The sequence below is a fragment of the Melanaphis sacchari genome, unplaced genomic scaffold (genome assembly GCF_002803265.2).
Source record: "Melanaphis sacchari strain LSU unplaced genomic scaffold, SCAv2.0 Contig24_pilon_pilon, whole genome shotgun sequence".
NCBI lineage: Eukaryota > Metazoa > Arthropoda > Insecta > Hemiptera > Aphididae > Melanaphis > Melanaphis sacchari.
Window position 1 is genome coordinate 601,178 of NW_020271125.1, and position 24,743 is coordinate 625,920.

General features: G+C 27.0%; 1 protein-coding gene across 4 annotated transcripts; it reads right to left on the reverse strand.

Moving 5' to 3' along the window:
* Positions 1-1,096: 1,096 nt before the first annotated feature.
* On the reverse strand, positions 1,097-23,197 carry LOC112594954 (mitogen-activated protein kinase kinase kinase 13-A). Of its 4 annotated transcripts, XM_025339990.1 has the most exons (14): positions 22,095-23,197; positions 14,138-14,233; positions 4,969-5,162; positions 4,333-4,516; positions 4,052-4,243; positions 3,827-3,985; positions 3,483-3,750; positions 3,156-3,382; positions 2,946-3,093; positions 2,111-2,254; positions 1,907-2,053; positions 1,668-1,846; positions 1,479-1,587; positions 1,097-1,414 (listed from the first exon to the last, which is right to left on the reverse strand). In XM_025339990.1, exons 1-14 carry the CDS (start codon positions 22,211-22,213, stop codon positions 1,310-1,312), a joined length of 2,271 nt encoding a protein of 756 aa, XP_025195775.1. In that variant the 5' UTR covers positions 22,214-23,197; the 3' UTR covers positions 1,097-1,309. The 4 variants fall into 4 exon arrangements, with proteins under 4 accessions (XP_025195775.1, XP_025195776.1, XP_025195778.1 ...); XM_025339991.1 differs by lacking the exon at positions 14,138-14,233 and having other exon boundaries at positions 22,095-23,196; XM_025339993.1 differs by lacking the exons at positions 14,138-14,233; positions 22,095-23,197 and adding an exon at positions 6,531-6,960.
* Positions 23,198-24,743: the final 1,546 nt, after the last annotated feature.

The window sequence follows — 24,743 nt, forward strand, 5'->3', positions numbered from 1 at the left end:
ATTAATTTATTATTAACATATTATTCATTGCGCGAAAAATCTTTAGTTTTTTTTTTTTTTTTTTAACTTTGATTACAAAGTCTGTATAGACTTTTGTGAATTAGTTATGAACTGGAACCATTAAAAAAAGAAATTTAATTTCAACAATAATATTAAAATTATAACAACTATTAATCAGTAATAATCATTCAATTTATCCATACAATTAAGGATTTTAATTTTTTTCATGAAAGTTTTTCTAGTTACTTAATTGTATAACTTTAATACAAAATTTTAACTGTGAATATAAATTATTTTAATTAACTAACTAAAAAGTTTAAATCATATAATATTGTTTGGTTTGTTTAAATATTGTTCATTAAATAAATAACAAGAATGATGCATTTTATTTTATAGAAAAATGAAGATTGTATTTATATATTACTAAGGTTTAATAATTATTATTTATTGGAGTATTTAAAAGGTATAAGCACACTTTTATAAAACAAAACAAAGGTTCTATTTAAACAAATACTATATTTTTATAAACTATATCTCTTTTATATACAGTATACAAAATTAAGAGACAAAGCTTAAAAATATAAATTAAATAATGATTTTTTAAACAATAATTTGCCTTAATATAAGGTCAGTCTACATTACATACTTATACTTACAAATTAATTTACATCACAATATTATAAATGGCAAAAGAGATCAATAATTATTGCTCATAAAATTTTTAAGCAACTACCTATAATCAGTACAAATATTAACACGAGTACGTCAATTTATTTAATTGCTTACATAACAACTAAGCAATATTCTTTTCCCATCATCCTTTTTTTAGTCTTTCAAATATGTTATAATTATTAATTATTGCATATCAAAATTAGTAAATTTAGACACATTCAAACAATATCACAAGCTGTTATTTAAGTGCCCTTTCTTGATGTTTTATATAATCACAGATATATTTTGTTACTTCAAAAATATCAAAAATATTGTTAACATAATTAAGAAAAATCAATAATTGAATATTTCATTAGAAATACATTACATTTTCAAAGAAAAAAAGTAACAATAATAATTAATAATAGTAATGATAAAACAGTTGTATGACAAAAAAAAATGTTAGATTAAGATATGCAAGATAGTTAAAAAAATTTAAAATAAAAAATTGTGAAATTTTAGATGTGATAGCATTGAAACTAAATTTGACATTGTTATGAAAAAAATATAATGTTTGGACTGGTATTATTAAATGGTAATAAAATAATTAAATCAAAAATTGTAGACATAGTACAATCTTTTGGTTTTATACACGGTATTAAACTGGAAACTGATTAGATACATTATAAAAACTCGGATCTAGATCAATGTCTTTCATGTCAGAATCTGATGTTGAACTTTCTGCCTCTAAGAAATCATGCTTCTGTGTAAAATAAAAATCACATAATACTTTAATTAGTTAAATAATATATATTATAGTCACTTACTTCTGTTGAAGAACTTAATGAAAAAGAATTTCCATTTGGCTCTTGACAATATTGTGTCATTCTGTAACGACGTACTCGTAAACCAGGTCCAATTGGTCGCCGACCAGCACTAAAATTTAATTAATTAATAAATTTATACAAATCAAACTGAAATAATTCTTTTGTGTCATTACAAAATAGGGATCTTACCTTTTCCTCCTAAGGTTGAAGTTATTAGAAATAGACTCAGTATCCTGATAATAATCTGATAAATCGGTCATGTTGGAAGGTCTGTTATTGTTAAGTATTTCATTTACTTGTCTGCCTAGTCTATCCAAATGTTCATCATCACTCAGTCTTACTCCACTGCTACATGAACTATCTTCACCCTATATAAATTTAAAATATATAAATCATAAAATCTTACATAATATATTTTATGTTTTTACCTGTGAATGCGCAGAATCAGACATGTTACCATTGAGTATATCTTGATGAAGTCCTGAATCAATAGTTTCGGTCTGTGTTTCACTATTGACTTTATTAGTGTTTATTTGGTGACTGTTCTTCCAATTAGTTTCTTTTGTTGTATTATACTATAATAAAATATTTACTTAAACATAAGGCAAATTTTATTTATTTAATGATTAAACCTTTTTATTTTTTACAATTGAGCATATAATCTGAGCTTTCCTAGGTCGTGTTTTTCGTTGATTTTGTTTTGGTGTAACAACAATTGATTCTGGTTTATTTGAATTGCTACTAACTTGAGCGTAAAGTGTAGCTTTGGTTAAATGCTATAAAAAATAAATAAAATAAAATAGGTAATTTTCAATCATTGCAACTACTTAAGATTTTTGGTTATCACGACTACATAAAATTAAATGTTATTATGTAGATTTTTTTGTGGAAATAAAATGTAATATTCTCAAAATTCTCTTTACTACCATATACTAAATGTGCAAGTATAGAGTATCAAAAATAAGACTATATTTGCACTATTATTTTATTTTTTTTAAATATAATTTATTAAAAAAAAAAAAAAAAATTGCAAATCTGGGATTTGCTAACAAAAAAGATGCAGTGGCATTTTTTAGAGAAAAGTGTATTTTATCAAAAAAAGTGTATGGGTTTGGTCACATAATAAAATTGAATTTTAAAAATGTAACATTAAATCTTGCTAAAAAAAAGGTAGACATACGTGTTGGAAAATAATTAATTGGCAGTAATATTTCCATATATTAATATGTGTATTGCGTTTTATTAATGTTGGGCAGAATAACTAATTTCTGTAAAACCGAGTAAAAACAACTTAATACTTGTAGTGATACTACAATACACTGGAATAATTATATGCGTTAAAATTAACTTAAAAAAATCATGATAACTGACAATTGTTGGTAAACATGATAACAGAAAAATATCATAAAATAAAACTTCTAATAAAGAAAACATTAAAATATTGTTATTTTCACAATAAAAACATACCGAGTCAAATTTTTGACAAAGTCTTTCTGGTGATGATGGTGATGTAGTAGTTGAATCAGATTTATTTTGTTTGTTCAATTTATCTTGAGCTTTTAATAATGGTCTTATAAGTCGTTTTTTGTACACTTTAGACATTTGTTTTTCTCTTCTAATAAAAGAATATTGTTTATTATTTACAGAAATTATTATCTAAAAGTTTAAACTACTAACCTAATTAAATCATTTTCTCGTTGTTCTAATTGTAGTAACACAGCACTTAGCTCCAAGTAAAGATTATTAGCACGTTCTAATTTTCTCTCATAATGTTCCCTAATATCTTGTGCATGTTTCAACTCATTTTTTCTTTTTTTAATAAGATCCTCTTCAAATTTGGGAATATGGCTTCCATTAGTCTGCATTTGTAACATGTGTATCTGTATTTCTTTCTTCCATTGAGCCTAAAAAATTATATTTTGTATTTCATTCTTTACAATATGTTATTAGTAACTAGTTTATTTTTAAGTATTTTCTTCAGTATTATTTATTTATATTTTATACCTGTGTTTTAAAGTATTCATCGGGTGTACTTGCTAGCACTTGAGAACTAGCAATGTCTAGATGCATCATTATGTGTTTAAAAGATGGTCTATTACGTGGTTTAGCTGCCCAACATTGTTTAATTAACAATCTAAAACCATCTGGACATGATGAAGGTATTGGTAAATGTAAAGAATTACTACCTACACCCCATATAATAGCTGAAGAATCTACATCTTTGTATGGTGTTTCACAAGTCATAAGTTCCCATAAAACCACACCAAATGACCTAAAATACAATACATATAACAATAAATTAAATATTTTATGAAAAAATAAACAAACAGAATTTTCAAATTATTTACCAAATATCAACTTTTTCTGAACATGGTTCATTTCTAATGATTTCAGGAGCCATCCAGGCTACAGTACCAGCAAAACTCATTTTAGTGCTTATCTCATTCCACTCTCGGCTTGTACCAAAATCACTGATTTTCACCATTTCTTGACGACCAATCAAGACACTTTTGATTTAAAAACAAATTATAAAATATAATTTTAAGCAAAATTAAAATAAAGTGTTTACGTACTTAGGACTTTTAAGATCTCTATGAATTATTTTGTTCACATGTAAATAATGCATACCAGATGCAATTTGTTTGGCCCACGATACTAATCGTATAGGTGGTATTTCTTCACCATCTCTAAGCAAATTATAAAGTGGTCCATATGGACAATATTCCATCACTATGCAGTAACAAGGAGCTTGAGTACATACACCCCTAAAATAAAAACAAGGAATTTAATTATCAGATACTAACTACATTTTTTAATTTATTATTGGTACATAATTGATTATTAATATGCTCACCTAAATTGTACAATGTTAGGATGATTCAGTTTTCTCAAATGTCTAATGTCTGTTTCTTTTTGTTCACGTACTTTTTTTACTGCTACAATTTCATTTTTTAATTTTCCACTGAATACAGCACCTTGGGCTCCCGAACCTAACCATTGCAAATCACTAATCGATTCAAATGGAATATCCCAGTTATCTATAAAATAACATTAAGGTTAAATTTGTTTATTTCTCTAATTTTTAGATAACTATAAAATATCATAAAAATATGTACCAAATAATAATATGTAATTGAATATTTAACTTTCTTGAAATTCAATAAAATAATCAAAAAATTAATAGTTTTTAGTATATTTAAAAAGACGTTAAACCTACAAATGTTATCTTCATCATACAAATTTACAACCTTTATAACCTTTGCAACATAGCAAATTTAATATTAAAAATCTATTTTACTCTATTATTTTTAATTATAGAGTGAAATAATCATTTATCAATTATAGGTAAGAATATTACCCTGCATAGGCTTATTTTGGTATTTTAATTTTAAAGCATTTTATGAACATTTTAAAATTATAAATTGTTTGTAAATATTAAAATTCTTTTAAATTAGCCATTTCATTTTAATGACTAAAATGTTGTAATTACCTTGATAAGACTTAATATCATGACTGTTTCCTTTTCCCATGATTCCCAACATTGGTTTTAAGCATCCTAACAATCCATCAAACCAGCCGCTAGGTTTTAAAACATCAGATTCCAATTTATTGATCCCAACAGCATTATCTTTGATGGGTTCTTTGTCTTTTAAATTTCCAAGTTCTTCTTGAATGCACAACATACTATAAAAAAAAAAAAATATTTAATTCTATTAATTTATATTAAAATTTGATAAGCAACTAAAAAATTACAGTTGATTGAATAAAATATAAAATATAGTACATTTTTCAGAAAAACAATTCTTTATATTATAATCAATTATTTACTATTTTATTAGTGTAAACTACATTTTTTTTATAATTTAAGATCTATAAATTTCTATCATAAATAATAATAATTAAGTAAGAATTTTTATTTATCAATCATCATATTTGTTGTTATTATTATCATCATCATCATCATCATCATTATTATCATGGCTATAAATATTATTAATAATATCCATAGAATATTGTCTGTGGTAATACTCATTAATAATTGCTTATATTGGAGATATCGACACTGTAGTCTACATAATCTAGGTATAGATAATATAAATAATTCATATTTCATACTCATAACATTAATTTTAAAAAGTATATGGTATAATTTCTATTTTGTGATTTTTAATTTGTTAATGATTTTAATTTAGTCCTACAAAATATTAAGTTATTCAAATCAATAAAAGACTAAAGCATTGGTTCTCAGTTTTAAAGAAAAGAACAAGACGTTTTAATATATTATTATTGTAACAGTAACATTAAAATAAAAATAATAATAAAACAATTAAATATAAGTTGGAGTGATAGCCAAATCCATATTTATTATTATTACAAATGATTTGACTGTCAAATTAAACTAATTAAAGCTATTATCCTCCATTACGAGAACTGGTAATTATATTTATAAATCGTTACATCACAATTCATGCACGAGAAATTATATCTTTAAAATTTAAATAATATTTATTTATTGTCTCAAAGTGTATTAGTAAGTGTATGCACAATTAAAAATTAGAGGTGATCTCAATGGTTGATAAAAAGACAATCGGTCTATAAAATCGTTCAGCCATTCTAAAAGGCATTTACAATATACAAATTATGAATGGTAACTTTCTGAAAGTCATTACGATTGACGTGATAACTAAAATAATAATTTATATCGTATGTCACAACCATGAACCACAGACCTTGGCTGTAAATTAATACGGCTATATTTATATATACAGCAGCTACAGTCGCAACTTATCTTAAAATATTTAATTATACTGGAAATAGGTTGTACAGATTTCCGAAATTTGTGTAAATTACTCACTTCTTGTCACTGAGCTTTAAACTCGGCATGGTTTTAACGAACATATCGCTCAAACTGTACCTCATCGTAGGTTTTGGTCCACGAGCACATTAAAACTTTATACCTTAACCCGTCACGCGGTCTTTGTGGTCACCACTCGCCGAGTACCAAATGAAAATAAAAAACCAAGTGCACAAAATAAATGCGGTTCGACTTACGATGTTTTTCGATACAGTCCAAAAACGTTTTTAATCAGCGCAATCCGACTGGACAAGGAATGGTGGAAAACGACGAGAAAAAAATTTGAAAGTTTGAACCGGGCGCGCGGGGAATACCTAAATGGGTATTCACTGTAACATTAATAGTTATATCGTACTTTGTAGGCACATAATATTATCTGTAGTTGATTTATCGTCGAAGCCGCAACAGGTATTAGTGCAAAGAATATCGGAAACGTTTTATCTATAGATCGAAACACGACCAACGTTGTCGTGTTCGCACCGCGCGAAAAATAAACATCCGAAATACCTACAAGAGAAAATACGTCGCGAAACGGGCGCACGCACGTGTTAATTGTTCAATATTACATACGAAAACTCGGGAATCGGGACGGCGATATTATTTCATTTACGAGTTGCGACAGCCGACTGACAATAAATAATAATATTAATAGTTAATATTCGTTATGGACGATGACGTGACCGTGGTCATTGAGAGTGGGGACCATCGTCGAGTGAGACTGAAAAGCGCGCGCGACCCACTCGAACGAACTTAAAGAGCCATGGCTGATAAGAGCTAATATTATAAATGCCGCGTTCCCGATTCCGTCGCCCGTGATTTATTTAATTGATCGTGGGTTTTTAGATTTCATACGAAATCCCGAGAAAATTTTACTAATCTGTTTTCCAAACGGTGCGGCTTGGTAATAAATTAATAAAATATACACTATAATTGTGAAAGAGGTCCAATGACCTCGAATATAGCCATATTTATATTGTTTATAAGTTATTTCATATATTAGGTTTAGGTATACACTATCTAAGTACGACCTATGACTATAAGTTATAAACTATGGACCTTTATTAGCTATTAGTATTACCGATTTTTCTGGCATGCGCGATCAAACCCATTTTGTCGGCAGCCGGCTTATTGGAAACAATAAAAAATATGAATAGGTACTGCATTCGATTAATACAGGTACAACACGAAATAGAGTAGGTATTGATAATCTACGTAAATCAATATCGTCTCCTAGTAAAGGTGTAGCGAAGATAAATCAAGTAGGTACTAATAATTATTAAATTTGTTAATAAATAGTTTTGGATTTCCGTTGACTATACAGTTATAACAATATTTAAGTGTTTAAGAATCTATATATGAACAATAACTGGATAAATAATACGAAGTTATAGATTATCAATATTATAACAACATAATATAATAGGTAGATGGAAATTTGGAAAATCTGTTTCAATTATAGGACGACTATAACATTTAAAATACCTACCAACCTAAACACGATGAGGACAAATTTTGTGATCGAATTTCGTAGACGTATCTATGGAGAGCGACTACTTGTTATAGGTAATTGTACTTTAACTGGAAGATTAAACCAGTTACCTATGTTATTGTTCACCTAATATACATTCATCCAAACTTCATCCCTAATAACGGGATTTTATGACCAGAGTTTATAGTCGTAAAATTTCATAAGCAGGTATCTACCTAATAAAGTTAATTTGTTATTTAAGTACAATAAATCCTATACAATGATTGTAGTTTATAAAGACGCATAAATAACATTTAAGCTTATTGTTCATTAATTGTAACAGATAGCGTAATATAGAATTTTTTTTAAAAAAAAAAAAAAAAAATTCCAACAAAGAAGGAACTGATGCCCGCTTTAACTTTTCTGTAACTAAGTAGCGCCTAGTAATCTCTCAAATAAATCTCAATGACCACTGTCGACTAAAGTTGTTCTTACATATTTTTATAGTTCCCCCAAGGAAAAATAAAACCTCTGTAGATATTGATCCAAAAAAGTTTGGCCATCCCTTATACACAGTATTATCACGTCTCCCACGTGTGAATGGCCACAATATTTTTTTGTATCTTTCGCGATTGTTGCATAATTCGTTTGTCGATAAAATAAATTTTGATTGATTTTCATGCGATTAATGCGCAATAGTACAACTACTGAGAGAGTTGATAATTTAAACGTCTGGAGTCTCCAATATTAATTGACTTCAAATCAAACTAACGATAGCTAATCTTGTGTTTGATTACAAATTTCATAGCAAATAACAAAGTCTTAATATTTTTAATACCTATATAATAAAAACTTCACAATTACGGTCCAATATACATAAGAAATAATGAATTAAAGTTATTGAATGCGTAATGTATAAAAATACAAATATATTATTTTAAATTATATAGAAATAGGTAGGTATCTAATAATTGGAAAGCGCACTAATTTGTTAACTAACTGTAAAACTAGGTACATAATATAATAAACTTTACAGTCAATAATATATGTTTAAAAAATCAGAAGTAAACTATCTAGATACACCTTTTCCTTGCTTCAATCGTTTAAGTCATTGTTGTGGATTCTCAACTTGGATTTGGTCATTAATTCAAATTTAAAAAAGTGAAAATACAATTTTTGTAAATAGCAATACTTGGTTTAATTAAAAGTACCATTGGTTAGTTAAACATTATGCTTCAAGTACTTAAATCATTAGACATTTAATACATTACTTGTTACATAATACGGATGTATTATTATTGACAATGGTGAACAGGGCAATTCACACGTTGTAGAAAATGGTCGATATTATAATGAAATAAAGCAAGAAAATAAAGATAGCAAAATAGACATGAAATAATCTGAGCCTTGCCGGATTGAATAATGTTCTTTCTAGATAACTGGCCCATAAAACCATGAAGATGAACGGAACGAGCGATGTTAAGGGTTTATAGCGGCGGGCCTGAAGAAATCAGGCCATGAGATATTGAGCTGTTCGCTTTTAGAACAAAATGTACCCTTCCCTTATCGGTCAGTACAGATTTATTTAAATTTACAACTACAACAATTGAAATTGACAATTATTAAATTTTAAATTTATATTAAAATAAATAAGTAAAAACTTGGGTTTATTTTTATTTCAAAAAAACCTAATTTAAGTGAAATTAAACTTAAATTGAAGAAATAGTAAAATTTTTAAACAAAAATTTGTTTTTAATTTGACTAAAAGGTAATATGTTAAAACATTTTATAGCAAATTATTTTATTTTATTATATTTTCACACATAAATATGTCAAACAAATATTATTTAATTATAAAAAATAAAACTTAATCTTAATTTTTGACATATTTATGAGGGAAATTTTTTTTCATACAGTTGTATGTAATAATTTTTATAAATAAAAATCACAAATATGGATAAAACCATATTGAATGAAATATAAAAATTGTTAAATTTAGTTATTATAATTTAAATTTTAAAGAAAAATGTACTTGCCAAAAAAGGAACTATAAGTTTTGATAAAAATGGTAACGTCCTGAGATATATTAAGTGGTGGGCTAAGACCGATCGCAAAATCAAGAATATATACACACCCGATAATAACTAAACATATCAAACACATTAAATTGTAACCGTAAATAATATAAATGGATTGATACCCCGTAATGGTGCCATATATTCCCACAAGGCACATATAATATATACATTATTAATGTGTTATTAATGTTATTACTATAATCACATAAGGCAATGCGACTGGGGAAGAATCCTTTCCCAACTCATGAAATCACATACAAAAAAAAGAGATTGGGTATATTCAAATCAATAAGTTACTTTGAAAACAAAAACTTTAAATTAAATAATATGTTTAGATAATAGATATAGCCGTATAGGTATTAATTAATAGTCAATAGTATTGGTACTTTATATTTTTTATTTAATTGAAAAAATATATATTCATTTCAATACTTTATTTCATGAAATTAGAATCCTTTAAATTATTTGACAATTAACCGATCCTAAATTTTGATATACGTAAGACTCTAGACTTTTAGGATAAGCGTAAAAACTTAAATTAGAACTTCTTGTTTAAAAGTGACACTGTACTCTCAGGTTGCCTAACCGCGAACCATTGGTAGGTACTGAGTTAGATAATGGTATGTAATATGGATTAGCAATTACCCATTATAATTATATGGAATGTAAGGACATTCCGAGTTTGATAATAGTAACTATTTTTGCGTCACCTTTCGTGAACATTTTCATGGTTCAACCAGTTCAGCTGAAATTTTTTCATCGATAAATGATATAAAGCTAACTTTATTGTTAGTCGTATTCTTCAAGCAACCGTTCGGTAATTTTCAGCGTTTGCTATACACACATACGTGATAAGTCAAGCTTTTAAGTAAATTACTTGAAGTCGTAACTGCTATATTTTCTGTTTGTAAGTTTTAAAAACATTCATCGTAATTGGTTGTTTCCACCTCTTCTATTACTCCGATTCACAATCAAGTTATTCAGTGCGTATTTATCATAATATTGTAGGTATTGACGTATTGTGCAGTGCGACGAAATTCCATAGATACGAGTTTTGTTCATATATTTGTACGAGCCTTATCATTTCTGGTCCGTTAAAATACAAGGTAAGACACTGAACACCAGTCATTCATCCAAGTATTTCTAGCATTATAGATACTTAGTGAATTTGTGGCAGAATTTTTTTGTATTTAGTTTAATTTATATCATCAAATTGAGTTAGACTTGTCTCCCTAAAAGTTAATCTACAGGAATACTTGCTTAGATAAATTGCAACAATAATGTTTATAGTGGATTATTATGTTTCGTAAAAAACAAATGGAATACATTTTAGTTTATAAATCAGATAATCTCACAAATTGTTCAGTTTTTTGTTTTATTTTATATCAGTTATTTGAAATAAAAAAGTTTAGAGTGTTGAAAATTAAAATCTGACTGCATTCTATTCATAATTGTTAATTTTCCTATTTATTATAATTTATCATATTATTTGTCCGTATTTTGACAGTTCGATTACGATTTTATAGATTACACTTTTAAATTTAAATGTTAATACTTAATACAAAATAATTATTAATCAGTTTTTAATTAAAATATGATTGTTATATTAAATGATGATTGCTGATGTTATTAAAATAATTCTATGTTTATTTGTTATCTAGGTATTTAAAAATATATAATTATTAATTTCTTTAATGTTTTCGAATGAGTATGTACCTATGCACACTGGTTGGTGCGATTATTATTTTGGGCATTAAATCATTTAACTATCGTAATTATTAGACTATTTATACATCACTAAAATTCTTTTTATATTGTACTAGAATTAGTTAAGCCAATAATTTTAATGACTTGATAGGGAATAGATCGACCTAAGGGATTAAAATTGAAAGAAAATAGTTAATGGTTGAGTAGATATATAGTATTATATTAATTTATAGCATCACTTATAAATTATAATACCTAATAGCTTTTTAAACCTAATATTTAAAAAAACATTTTGATTTTTTTAGAGATCGCTTAAATTATACGTAAAGATAATAATATTGTAATCTGTATAGCAAGTATATTTCAGTCAAATATTTGATTATTATACTATTAACGTATACTTGGTGTAATAGCTGTAATAATTAGTACAATAAACTTTCTTATTTTCTTAATTTGTCAGTCGTCTCTTCTTTAAATTTTTCATCACGAAGATGCAATTTGTGATTTTAAACGCATTTTTTTTATTTTTCCTCTTGTGGAATCACAACCCTTTTCTCGTTTATCTTCTTTCAATTATCACCCTCCGGAAATATACTCCCAAATGACAATACTATTTCTTCCATTAAATTATCTAGCTTTATTAATAAATTATAAATTTAGAATCGTTATTTATACTGTTAATTGTTGTGAATTAAAAGCAATAAAAATAAAATAAAAAATTTTAATTTAAATATGAAGCATTATTTAAAATTTTCTAGTTTTAATACATACACCTTAATATTTTATACCTACTTAATTTTAAATTAATTAAATCTAAGGGACTAGGCTTATATATGAAAAAAAATGTATGTATAATATATATAGGTACTCGTTAATATATTTTTGTATAACATTTTTCTTTATTTTTTTTTTTGGAAATGTGCTTTGAACCTCTAAATTTTCTTAGTATATGTACCTGGCTGGGGAAATTTTGTAGAGGAGTTAAAATCAACCATGAAAGACTAATGGTAGCAATGAAATTATCTCGAGACTAAATTATGTAAACAAAAATTCTTATGATGAATTTAAAGTATAGAAATCAATTGAAAGTATAGTCATACCAATAAAGAATACTTTCAAGCACAACTTTATAAACATTAGTATAGACTATAAATGTACAATGTAGGTTTAGGCATATAGTATTAATAATTGTCTAAATAAAAAAAAGTCGTGTCTGAATAGTGTTATATTCACAAGTTTTCAATATATGTTAAGTATACATAGAAATAGAACATATAAACTAAAGTTAATTTATTCTGAAAAAAAATAAAATGTTGTGAGGTTCGTTAAGGGCAATGTTTCCAATACAAGTAGGAATTTTAATTTTTCATATTGTCGTATTTGCCTAATACTGGTTTAACATTGGCAGCAAATAATTAATTCTAATAAAAAAGGTCAAATGACATCTATAAAGAAATTTTTTTACCAGCAAGGCTATAATATTTATAATAGGTAATAGCTAATGGATTTTCTATTTGTTTATGTCAGCCGTCAACTGGTTGTCGTATGTATATAGTGGTTGTTTTTAATTTCGTATTAATTTATAATGAATATCTATATGTTACTTATTGACTATTGTTAGACTTTTTGACTATATAATGTACACTTATATACCGTAAATTATATTCCAGACGAAGATTTGTTTACTTTTATTATAAGTTGTCTTTTTTAGTAAGAATAAGAAAAAATATTATTGTTTGAGATCAATAAACCGTTTAAAGTTTTATATAATTACAAAACTGAAGACATAAAAATGTTAAATATTAAAAATTATTAATTATTAACATGAACTTTTATTTATTTGTTTAACTTCCTCCATTATTATATGCATAATTTATAAAAAATAAGTGGGATAAAACATAAAAAAAATAGTTTTTCTTTAAATAACGAATTATTTTTATTCTTATTTTACTTATCTATTATTAGGAGTCTCAAAAAATGCGAAAATACACTCCAAAACTGAAAACCCCTTTATAAATATATAATATAACTAATCATAATTATCAGGATATCTTCAGACTGAAATCAAAATTTCTACCTACAGCATCTAAATGACATAACCCATAAAAAGTTTGCACCTGGTACATTTGAGAATAGAAACTTAACAGATTTTGTGAATGTTTAAATATTTTGTGCTTTAATAGTGCGTTTTAATATTCAGTATGAGCATATAATTATAACAATAATCTCCTCTCAGAATTTCTATATGATATTTAACTATAAAATAATTTTAAATAATAAACAATTAAATACCTGAATACTATTTATAGCTAAAATAGCTTATTAATATTCATGTTTAATAAAATATTCAGGAAATATTTTTTGCACAAAATGTGAAGGTATAATATTTATAAAACTTCATTAAAAAGTGCAGATGTCAATATAAATAAAAAAAAATCAATAAAGTATATTGAAGTTTTTTAAATGAAAATGAAAAATCGTCATGCAGTATGTTAGTAGAAGTGTAAATATACACATAACACACATAACATTGCGCGTAAAGGTAACTTGCCTTTTGGTAAAGTATTCGCTATTAGACGATTCGCTAACCGTGCGGTTGTCGCTGTTGACGTCCTGCGAAACATCCTGCTGTTGTTGTTTGGCCCGTCTGCGTAGAAACAATTTTTTGATAAGCATAATGATGGCAAGTAGAACGTCTCTCGAATATCCTGACGAAAGAACTCGTTGTATGTACCGCACGGCGTATGTGCATTGGACAGACGCGAACTATAATACTGCAGTTATTAAATTTATATACCTAAGTTTAATCGATATAAGTCAAAAAAACTTATTAATGGTAAAAAATTTAAAAAACTGCAAGTATTCAGTCTCCGATGTGGCGGGTAAACGCTCAAACGCCACAACGTTATAACTGCCATATTATAAACGTTAGATAATTATCGGTGTAAAAACTTGTGGTGACGTCACATTGTACACTTTACGGCGCGTGTTAATAAATATGTAAATATATATATATATATATTATGATGAACGTATACACAAAAAAATGAAAAATATACATATATAATATGCATACATATAATATATATTAAATACATGTGCACATGAGTGTATATAGTATAACATTATATACCGAACGAGACAATTCTCAAAGGCAAACAAATGACGACAATGGAACACGTGATCAGAGCAGACGCGTATACGTATGTAATGCAATTAGCAGCGATGTACCTATACGTGAACCTATATACCTTACAGGTACGCGAAATACATACAACCGTCTTTTGCATAAATACAAATTATATATAGTTATACCTGTCCTGTATTTACAGTACATACTATTAAAAATACCAATACCGTTATATATTTATACTTAGCAATATATTTGGACGTTTAACATATAATATAGCTTTATAGTTTATTTATATATTATATGGAAATTTGGAGATTGGTGGTGACATGCACAAGACACTTTCCACGTGCATGGTTCGACGAAAGTTCATAATAATTTATTTGTCATAATTATTAAATCACCACATGACACAATATGGTCAATATGTCCTATATATGAGTATTAACATAAATGGATACGTACTGTCGGTGTTGCAGTATTATGCATATTATTCGTGGTTATTACTTATAAGGTATTTTATTCATCTTGATTCTTGACCTACCCAGTTTTCCCACTTCTATATTACAAGAGTACCATGTGTAATAACTTTTACTGGTTTTACTCGCGGTGTAGAATAAAAACAAAGACTACTACTACTAAACAACTATATACCTATATTGTACATATATTAATATTATTATTATACACACATAGCTGTGACACGTGGCGATTAAACAAATATTATTATTGGATGAGGTACAAAAATGTATTTTTTAAATCATTATTCTATACACCATCGATAAAAGTATTCATTATTATTGCAAAAGTGTTTAAATATATATGTATAGTTCAAATACTTGAAAATAATTATACTAATTAGGTATACATAATAAAAAAAAAATATTTGCGTGGGTATAGATATCTGTAAATTCTAAACGTATATTGGTACTATAATACAGTATACACTATAACACACATTTCTTATAAATTAAAATAATATAGTGATTACTTATTACAAATAAATAACCATCAATTGATATTATAAATATGACTGTAGTACTCTAAATTTAAAAATATTAAATAGGCATATAAAAGCAATTAAAAATTGTTGGTATTTATACTTTCAAAGAAATAATTATACATTATAAGTTATAATATACGATTGTTATTGGCAATTAATTAGTTTATTCAACTACTCAACGAATGAATAACAATGGGAAATTGTTTATAGAAAATGTATTAAATTACCTATATAGTATATATTATTGCTAAAATAGTAAAGATTTAATCATTTTATACAATAATGTTGATCAGTGTATAAAAAATGTGAAATGTTGTACCTATATGGTACATAAAATAGGAAATTATAAGTATCACATGTAATACTTATTAAAATCATCCAAACTTTTTAAAATTTATATTTTTTTTAAATCATAAAATTATAACAAAAAATAAAATAATATAATAATTATTATTCTTTCTTTAAAATATTAGTTTTATTTAATTATCATTCAAGTTTCTAACCAATAAAATTGATTTAGAAATAAAGAATTTTTTCATACTTTATCAAATTATTTTTAAAACATTAAGTTATAATATAAAATATGAGTATAAGACAATTAATAAAAATAAAAATATTTTTAAATAACCAAACGTATTTTAGTAATAGCTAATAATAGCGTAACCAAAATTTTGCTAGGAGGAGCTACTATTTTGTCATATGGGGGAAGATTTAACCAGGATCTGTTATACATTTACAGGTATACTGATATCGTGGGCATTAAACATTTTAGAAATTTCATTTTTTTATTTTTATAAAATTAAAACCTATCTATCTTTTTTCATAATATGGCATAATATATATATATATATATATACCATTATAAAAGTAACAGTTATTTAATTTAAGTATAAACTTAATTAACTTTAATGATAATAAAAATAAACATGATGTAAATCGTTGTGGGGATGAGAAAAATAAATGACGTGCACCTTCGTACCAATGATATTAAGGTAAGTTTGCATTTTAGTGTATTATGATTGAACATTCCTGGAGAAGTTATAAATTATAACAAAATATAAGAATATACGTATCAAGTAATTTAAAAAACCTCGGGGTACCGACTCAACCTTCTATCAGACCTCAAATGAAATTTATATCAAACTTATCGCACCTAGCTGAAAGGAAATTCAGTTGTAAAGCTTGACTAATTGGTCTGTTATCATGTTATGAGTGAAGGATATTGAAGCAAAAACCAGCGAAATTCATAAAGCAGTTTTACACACAATCAATCTGGCAACATCAACCATAGTATGTGGTAACCAGACAACGGATCCAAATTAAAGAACCAAATGAACTAAGGCATTGTAGAAATTCAATAGGCAATCGGGCGAATTAAAGTTAATTGAGTGTCGCTCAATAAATCCCAAGGCGCGAAGTTTTGCAAATCATATAACCAATATGAGGGCCAAAATTAAGGGAAGGTACAAACAAAATATCTAGGGCCTTGGTTAAAGTGTTAAACTGCAAAAAAAGTCTATTTAGTTTGTAGTTTGCAGCAACCTTTGTACAAATTATAATTTTAAATTTATATACATGGACACATAGTTATATGTATTATATAAAACGTTCATAGAATACTAAAATATTTTTTTAATTTTTCTGAAATTTCGGGGAGAACTACGTCACTGATAGTTAGTATATCCACGATTGTAATTATTTTTATATTATATTAAAAATGCATAGTATTATAATACATTTATTATTATTATTTAATTATATTTATACATTATATTTCTATGCAATTAAATGATAAATAAATCTATTGCGTTCTTTATATCTGCAACATAAGCGATATGATTAAATCAATAAAACTCAGACTTATAACACAGATTATAATATCATATTTTGTTATGTAATAAAAAGTTATTGTTTATCATAAAAATAATAATTAATTAAAGTTCAAAGTTACAAATTAATAAATACTATGCACATATTATACAATTATAAATTATAATATACAATTTATCTTTAGTTTAAGTTTTAAAATTTGATCAATCAAATGGTAACCCTCAATTATAACTGATAAATGGATATTAGATTTGTTATTTAGATAGGTGCTTATATCATTTCATTTAGATTAAAAATTCGTAAAACCTGATAGAAAACGTAGAAAAATATAAGTGACTATACTACATGGTTATATGTAAAAGATGAACATAGATTTGATATTCTTATTCAATAACAACTGTTTTTAATTTTAATGTTATTATTATTATTATTGTTATTATTATTATTGAGACATTTTATTAATCCGTCTTTAAATTATTGAAATTATATCAGATATAAACTACAATATTGCATTAAAATATTAAGTTTAAAAAAGTAAGCAAATTAGCACAGTTCTGCTGTACATTAGGCGTCGAGTGGGTCACCGTAATGGGTGAGTTAATCTTGAATTCAATGATATTGATTTATCATTGTATACAAAAAACTACTCTGAACGAAGACGGCGTGCTTGTCCATACATAACTAATAATATTTCATGATATGGCTAATCAGTCATTTATTTTACTTTTAGTATTAATAATACAGTACCTAGATGATTTTATCTTCGTTAAAAAGATTCTAGTTATTATATTCTTACAATATTCAAATGTATATAATATATATATATTTATTTAAGCCATTTGTATCAATACCATATTATTAGTGAGTATAGCGTAAAACCTGTCTTTTACGGACCCTTGTTAAGAAGGAATCCTGTTCTGTGCGAAAATTTATTGTGATCCCGGAAGATTTCTATAATTTAACACATATGATTAAATCCTTGATAAAACGAAATCTGTCAAACATAAAACGAAAAACTTTTTTTGGTCCTGTAAATCATATATATCTTTAACAAACTGAAAAACATATAAAATGAACAAAAATATTTTTGATACCCACATTTATTTTGTTATTAAACAATTATTAAGGTCAGCAATATTAATACGTGCCGATAGATATTTTATCTTGAATCTATATCACCAGTGCTCATTATTGTCACAATGTCTTCTAAGATTTGTTTAAGTTTAAATGAAAAACTGAAAGTTATAGAAGAAAGTTGTTAATTGTTAAAGAAAAAACTGGACAAAACTTTACACAAATTTTGGAATTTTTAATTATATTTTAATCTGCTTACTTTATTTTATTATATTATTATTTGATTAATACCTACTAAGTATTATGTTCTTAAAATTTTGGAATTGAAATTTATCATTATTTTGAAATATCTAATGATATATAATTAATAATACATATTAAGTAATTATTTACTAAAAATTAAAATTTATTATAGCCTATGATATTTACTAATTTTCAACATTTTAATTTTTATTATTGGCCGGAAAATGTTATAACCTTAAATCTTAATCATGCAGTATATTGTAACTCTATAGTACGGAATTTTCCTTTTTATTCAGTTACATGGAAACCTTCTTAAAACGGAAAATTTTATCGGTCATGTGCAATTCCGTACAGGTTAGGTTTTAGTGGTTTTACTGCAGTATAGTGTATATAGTTTAGTTAATTTATCTGTATATTTTGAAAATATCATTGCATAAAGTAAAACTAATAATAAACATAAAAATTAAGTCTCAGCGAATAATGTTTTTAAATTATAACAAAATAATGAATATCGTTTTTCATATTTAAAAAATGTAGCAATAGTAACTTCATCTAAATTTGTATTTAAAATGTCTATAAAAATAAGTAATTATGTTTATATATTTTTTTAGATTTTTTAGTTCCAGAGTGAACTACTTATGAAGAATATTGTATTCAATTTTCAAACCTTAACCACCCTGAAAATTGCACATTTTATAAATTTTCGATTGCTAAACGATTTATAATTTTTTGAGATTTTAACGAATTTTGTCGAAATTCTAATTTTCAACGCTTGTGAAAAAAATATTGTGATGATAAATTATCGATACTTTGTAATTAGTAAATTAATGAATTATTAAGAACCTCATATTAAATTTTCAAGCATTTATAACCATCTATATATTTTTTAACTACATTTATATATATATATATAAAAAAAAAAAAACTAAAAAAAGTTTAAAATTTTAAATGACTATAAATGCCTCAAAAAACCTATAATATTTCATCATGTATAAAATGATAGTATAAACAATAAACATTTGCTGAAAATTACAAATACTTATACAGCTATTTGTTTTTAAAGTATAATAAAAACACAAAACGATTTAGTTGATTACTATTTTTGTATAAAAAAATTTCTCTTTTTAACTTATTTTTTTTCTGTTATTTTGAAAAGTATTATGAATATTTCCCTCTCTAAAGGTTAAACTAAAATCTAATTTGGTACCAAAAATCAATCTCAAAATTAAAAATTGATGCAATTTTTTCAACTGTTTATCGTGTTTATACAAACAAATTATAGTAAAATTAATACATCGCTCAGTTTAAAATCTATAAAGTTAGGTGAAGATCAAAAGTTTTCCATGATCATAAAATACTTCAATAAATAATCGGATAATATTTAAAACCTAAATAAATTTAATTATTATTTGATTTATAACATAATCGACTTTGTTATAAACAAATATTTCGTGGTTTTTGTAAATTTAGATAGGTATATTAAGTGGCATCAAATGGGTATTTCAAACAAATATAATGTACGAGTAAATTATGAGAAATATTATAACCACTATGGGCTATGGCTTATGCTCCTTTATCACATCTTATATTAGTATAATTACTGTAGCATACAAAAAGGTACGATGAGTTTTACATAGCATCGAAACACACATTTTATAGTATTCATTGATAAATCCAAAAGGATGAACACCTAACCCTCTCCTCTGGGACATTTCCACTTGATATAGCATAGAATCATAGGGGTACTTGAAACGTTTAAAGCACTCTTACTAAAAATAATAATAAGCAGAAAATACAGTATTACGAAACTAATACATTCATCAATATTCGCATAGTGCTTAAAATACAAATAAAAATAATAAAAGAAAAAAAAAAGGAAAGTTAAGTAGAAGTTATCACCCTCCCTTTTCACCGTCTATACGACACTGCATGTAACGCGCACACGCGGTTTATAGAACAATTTATTATTACATACTAATTTTAAATTATAGAATTTAAAAAAAATCTAATAAGTAGATTTATGTATAAGAATTAAAATTTTTATTTTACATATTATTTATTGACATCACATAAATTAACAAATCTATCTACATTTTATCTACAATTTATAGTGTTTATACATTTATATATTATTATATTGTTATTTCTGAAATCCATTCTTATAAGCGACGTTTAAATTATGTATTCAGCTATAATACCATATATTAACTAAAAACATACCTACAAGGACTTAATTAGCTTTTATAGTTGAATAAAACAACCGCATATTTATATATCCTAACTTATAAGGTTATAACTACTTTTATGTAAATACAATTTAAAATGTAACGTTATATACTTAAAAAAATTGGCACACATTTTTTAACAAATTAATTGTATAATAATACTTTTATACTTCTGCAGAATAATATATGTTTGCATGGGCGCCCATAGGGAATATTTTAGGGGGGGGGTCAAAATAAAAAAATTTTCTAATGTAAGATAATAAAGATTTAATGTTATTTTTCACATATAAATGTATACACTATACATGCATGTGTATTTTTATTTGTATATAGTGTATTAATATAATAATTACCATACGAATAAATAAATAAATAAATAAATAATAATTTTAATAAGTATATAAGAAAATAGAAATTAAATAATATAATTAAGTATATTATTCGGTATCAGTAAATAAGAACTGTAAATTTCTTCGTTTTATTCCAAACATATTAATGACATCCTGAATGAAAGTATCCTTGTTTGCGTTAGGTTAAAATATTTGTAGTACCTATATTGTGATCTTTATAGATTTACCACAAATTATCTGCGATAAATTATTTTACGTATAGGTTATACAGACTACAGAATACGACCTATCTATGATGTTAATATACGATAACAATGAGTAAATTTTTATATTTATTTCATATCTTAAAAGTGATTTCAACAAATAATTTGCTCGGTAATAAGGTAATATTGTGGTAATATTTTTTCCAGGGGGGCAAGTGCCCTGTCTTGCCCCCCCCCTAATGGGCGCCCATGAATGTTTGTGATTTGAAATACTATTCGCGGGCGCACGCTTAATGCTTATAGTCAAATCCTTCATTATTAAAATAATGTAACCAATAACCATACATAGTCTTAACTCTTAAGCATAGGGCATAAACTCGCACTAACAGAATAACAATTGTATAACATAATCTAAGTATATAAAGTATCTATATGAAAGTGAAAACATACCTTTGAGTGAGTTTTTCAGATTTTGATATCCCGTTTAATCGGTCCATTTCAATGTAAGCGGTTAAATTCGGGGCACTTCCGGCCCGTACAGTATCCATCGCTGACACCCGCACTGCCATATATGTATATATTGTAATTTATATTACACTATGCTAAAATACTTCTCGACGAGCGCACTAAAAACGAAACACTCGCGGAGTTAAACATATATATTACTCAGAAAACGGGATGGCGATGATATTCTGGGTGAGAACACGCGGGAGTCGGCTGTACGCGACTAAGAACTATACTACAACTGATGGACGGTGCATAAATGTATGTGCGCGCACCTTCTTCTTCAATCTCAGTAGCAAGTGTACGCGAATTTCTACTTGTGTATACACCAATGATTTTATTATAGTAATACGTGAACACGTACACGTAATATAAAATAATGTTTAGACGAACGCACACAAACACACTGGGCCACCACGGGAGAGCAAGAACCGGTATTGCCGACGCGCGTAGCCAACCCGCGCGCACAAAGACCTTGATGACTAATCTTCGCTCAGCACGGTCACTGTATCTGTATTACAGGTAACACGTACACCGCAGGAATACAACACCTCCCCGCCAATGGACTATCCTCTCCGGTGTGTATCGTGACGTCGTCCTTTTAGAATTCGAAACAGGTACCTCCCAATACAAAAGATCTTCTCGGTATCTGGTTTCTCATTCTCACCTTTCCACCACTATTGTCACTACCACCTGCACCGCCACCCGTCACCATCGCCACCACTACTGCAAGTCGGAACAGGCACTGTACGCAGCATTACACAGCCGTGTCGGTAATCGGTAGGTAAAATGTAAACGTTTCCGTACTGCAGTTGTTATTATACGCGCTACGGTCTGAAGCGTGCACTGCTCTGCGTTCGTCGTCTCGGTCGATACCATCAAGTTGTTATTATAATTTTTATTATTAGGTGCTGCTGGTCAGATGCCATAAAACGGTGTCGCCGAGAGACTTGGGCACTAAAACGATTAAAATTGCACCGCGATGCACTCTCCGTATCGTACACGCGCGTACATGCGTTCAACGTGGAACGCCGACTGTCGCATAGTTGACCGTGATAATAATATTCGGAGAGAACGCGGTGGCAGGGTCGAGACGCGAAGGTTCTCCGGTTCGCCACCATGTCTGTAATATACAGGGGTGAGGGTCCGCGTCGTTCCGGCCGGCCGGTCGATCGCATGGCGCCACGCCGCGTCGCCCTGTCGCGCGACACCCTCGCCGACTGCAGTGACGTCACATCTGGGCGGTCTGTCGGCGCACGGTGGTTAACGGGGTGCGGGAGAGGTTTTGGCGGAGTAAGTGGTGGCGATGACGAGGAATAGCGAGCGCGGGGTTAAAGTTTTTAGGGGTCGTACCATGCAACTATAATGTACATGATCGGCTCTGCGGTCCAACGGTTTCCCCTGTTAAATTATATAACGCTATACTATAGCAGGTGAGACAAAGCAAGACCCTGTTAAACATTTCGCTCCCTACCTTGATATACCTATACGTATAATATGTGTATCATTAGTATCAATACATTGCTTAATGTGATAAAACCATTACGTTTTATACATATTTGTGCCATTGTTTTCATAACGCACATTACTATTACGCTGTACATTACACACACACACACACACACACACACACACACACACGACAAACCTCAACTCATAACGTAACATAATATTGCAAGCCCGATGAAATACTAAACTCGATTGATTATGTAGATTATGACAATAGTTTTAACACGTTAACCTAAATCGAGTTATTAATGCTATTACCTATGAAAATATACTTAAATATTTCGGATTTAATCGATTAAGTTGAATTATGTACCTATTGAAAACTGTTGTACATAATAAAAACATTAAAAACATTATGCACTAAATAGGTATACTATCACTATTATCGGTAGATATGTGCATTATAAGGAGTCTGGAGTACACGTCAACACTTTAGCAGAAAAATGTATTAAGTTATACTCATGTAAAAGAGAAAAATCTCATATCAATCATAATTTAAGTATATGCAATTAAAAATTAAACTTACAATATAGGTATTTATAAATATTATTTATATATTATATTATTGTTACTAAATTTTGTGCCAAAACCATTTTATTGTAAAACTGTGTTTATACTTTATAGTGTGGTTTATGGAATAAAAAGGCAATACTTTAAAATGAATACAAATAATTGGAAATTTCATTGAAAATAGTAAACTTTATTACTTATCTACGTAAAAATATTATTAAGTCCCCGCAAATGGTTTTGAATTATAACAAAATTATCATGATTTTGAAAAATTTGTTAAATTTTAACTTCGAATTCTTATAAAAATTAATTGTGTTATGTATTTTAAATATTTTTATTTAGTTATAAAAGCCACATGTGTGAGACTTTATAATACATTTTCTAAACAATTTTGTCAATATCTGAAAAAAAAAATGTAATTAAAAATGTCTATAAGTAACTCAAAAATTCAAAATATTTTGAAAATATTATCCATGTATAGGAAATAGTCATATAAACATTTGGAGAAAATTTCAAGTACCTACAGCTATTAAAGCTATTTGTTTTTAATTATAAATTACATCAAAATATCAACAA

Coding starts and splice junctions, on each gene's coding strand:
- LOC112594954 (XM_025339990.1), bottom strand. CDS start 22,213: ATGGCAGTGCGGGTGTCAGCGATGGATACTGTACGGGCCGGAAGTGCC. Junction 5,163..14,137: donor AGCGAATACTTTACCAAAAG/GCAAGTTACCTT, acceptor TTTTTTTTATAG/TATGTTGTGCATTCAAGAAG. Junction 3,986..4,051: donor AGAGATCTTAAAAGTCCTAA/GTACGTAAACAC, acceptor TTAAATCAAAAG/TGTCTTGATTGGTCGTCAAG.